Source organism: Gavialis gangeticus, unplaced genomic scaffold (genome assembly GCF_001723915.1).
Source record: "Gavialis gangeticus isolate Ggan-Ray unplaced genomic scaffold, GavGan_comp1, whole genome shotgun sequence".
Taxonomy (NCBI): domain Eukaryota; kingdom Metazoa; phylum Chordata; order Crocodylia; family Gavialidae; genus Gavialis; species Gavialis gangeticus.
In genome coordinates this window covers 107,438,850-107,439,941 of record NW_017729031.1, presented here as the reverse complement: position 1 = coordinate 107,439,941, position 1,092 = coordinate 107,438,850, and the positions used below count along the sequence as shown (strand labels likewise).

At 48.5% G+C, this 1,092-nt stretch overlaps 1 protein-coding gene across 2 annotated transcripts in view; it reads left to right on the top strand.

Annotated features, from left to right (window-relative positions):
* The window catches only part of KIF18B (kinesin family member 18B), a 37,833-nt gene that overhangs the window by 12,555 nt on the left and 24,186 nt on the right, over positions 1-1,092 (top strand). For both annotated transcript variants that reach the window (XM_019523530.1, XM_019523529.1), the window contains exon 4: positions 346-450. In XM_019523530.1, coding sequence (XP_019379075.1) covers positions 346-450 — 105 coding nt within the window. The remainder of the gene's footprint in view (positions 1-345; positions 451-1,092) is intronic.

Below are 1,092 nucleotides of genomic sequence, written 5' to 3'. Positions count from 1 at the left end.
AAACCCATAAAGAAATAGTTAAGGATTACAAGTGTTTGAGCAAATCAAAGTTCCTGGGTAATGGGCTGTTCAAGGAAATGATAGTAGTGAATTGAAGATAAAATTTTTGTAATGATGGAAAGCCCTCCTTAGGACCAAGTACATGAGGATAGGGTGCTGTATCGTGATTTTCTCCATGGTAGAATTTAGGTAAAAATATCTTTTCAGGAAATCAGTACATGGGGGTACGTGCCTCACTGGTCTAAGCCCAACTCTTTCACTCCACCCGAAGACCTGCCCCTGGTTCCCTGAACCCAGCTATCAAAGATGCTCTTTAAAATTCTTACCTTTGGTCCCTTGTTCTAGGTGTATAATGAGCAGATTCATGACCTACTGGAACCAAAGGGACCTCTGGCAATCCGGGAGGACCCAGAGAAAGGGGTAGTGGTGCAGGGTCTCTCCTTCCACCAGGTAGGTGTAAAGTCTCCCTACAGCAAACTGCATGGACTAGTCATCTCTGCAAGTCTAACTGGTCTTCAATGAAAGGGCACAGAAGGGAATTCATTCTGCTTTGAGCTTCTCATTTCTTCTGAAGAGCTGAGGTGTGGGTTATGATTGGGTGAGGAACAGCAAGGAGCTAGGCTTATGAAATCCAAAATGGGTTATGGAATTTCCTCCACACGGGCTTTGTGTTCAGATCCAGACCAGTTCAGTAGGCCTGTCTGAGGCGGCTAGTATTTGCTTCAGATTTGGCTGATTTGGGGGACAGTGATTTGTTTCGGTGATTCAAATTATGGTCCCGAATCTCCGAATCAGCCAGGCCTATCCCCTGCCTGCTCTCCCAGCTGCCCTGCCCACCCCAGCTCCTGGCACTTAAAAAATTAAAAAGAAAAGCCCCAACTTAGCAGGCATGGGGGGGCGATCTCCACTGCCCCACACTGCATGGGGGGCTCTGCACAAGCCCCTTCACACCCCATGGCTGCCATGCCTGCCGCAGCTCCGGCCCTTTAAGAAGAAAAAAAAAAACAAGAAAATCCCCTGGACTCACCATTCCTGCCAGTGAGTGGGTGATCCCCACTGCCCCACATCATGTGGGGAGCTGGGAGGGGATGG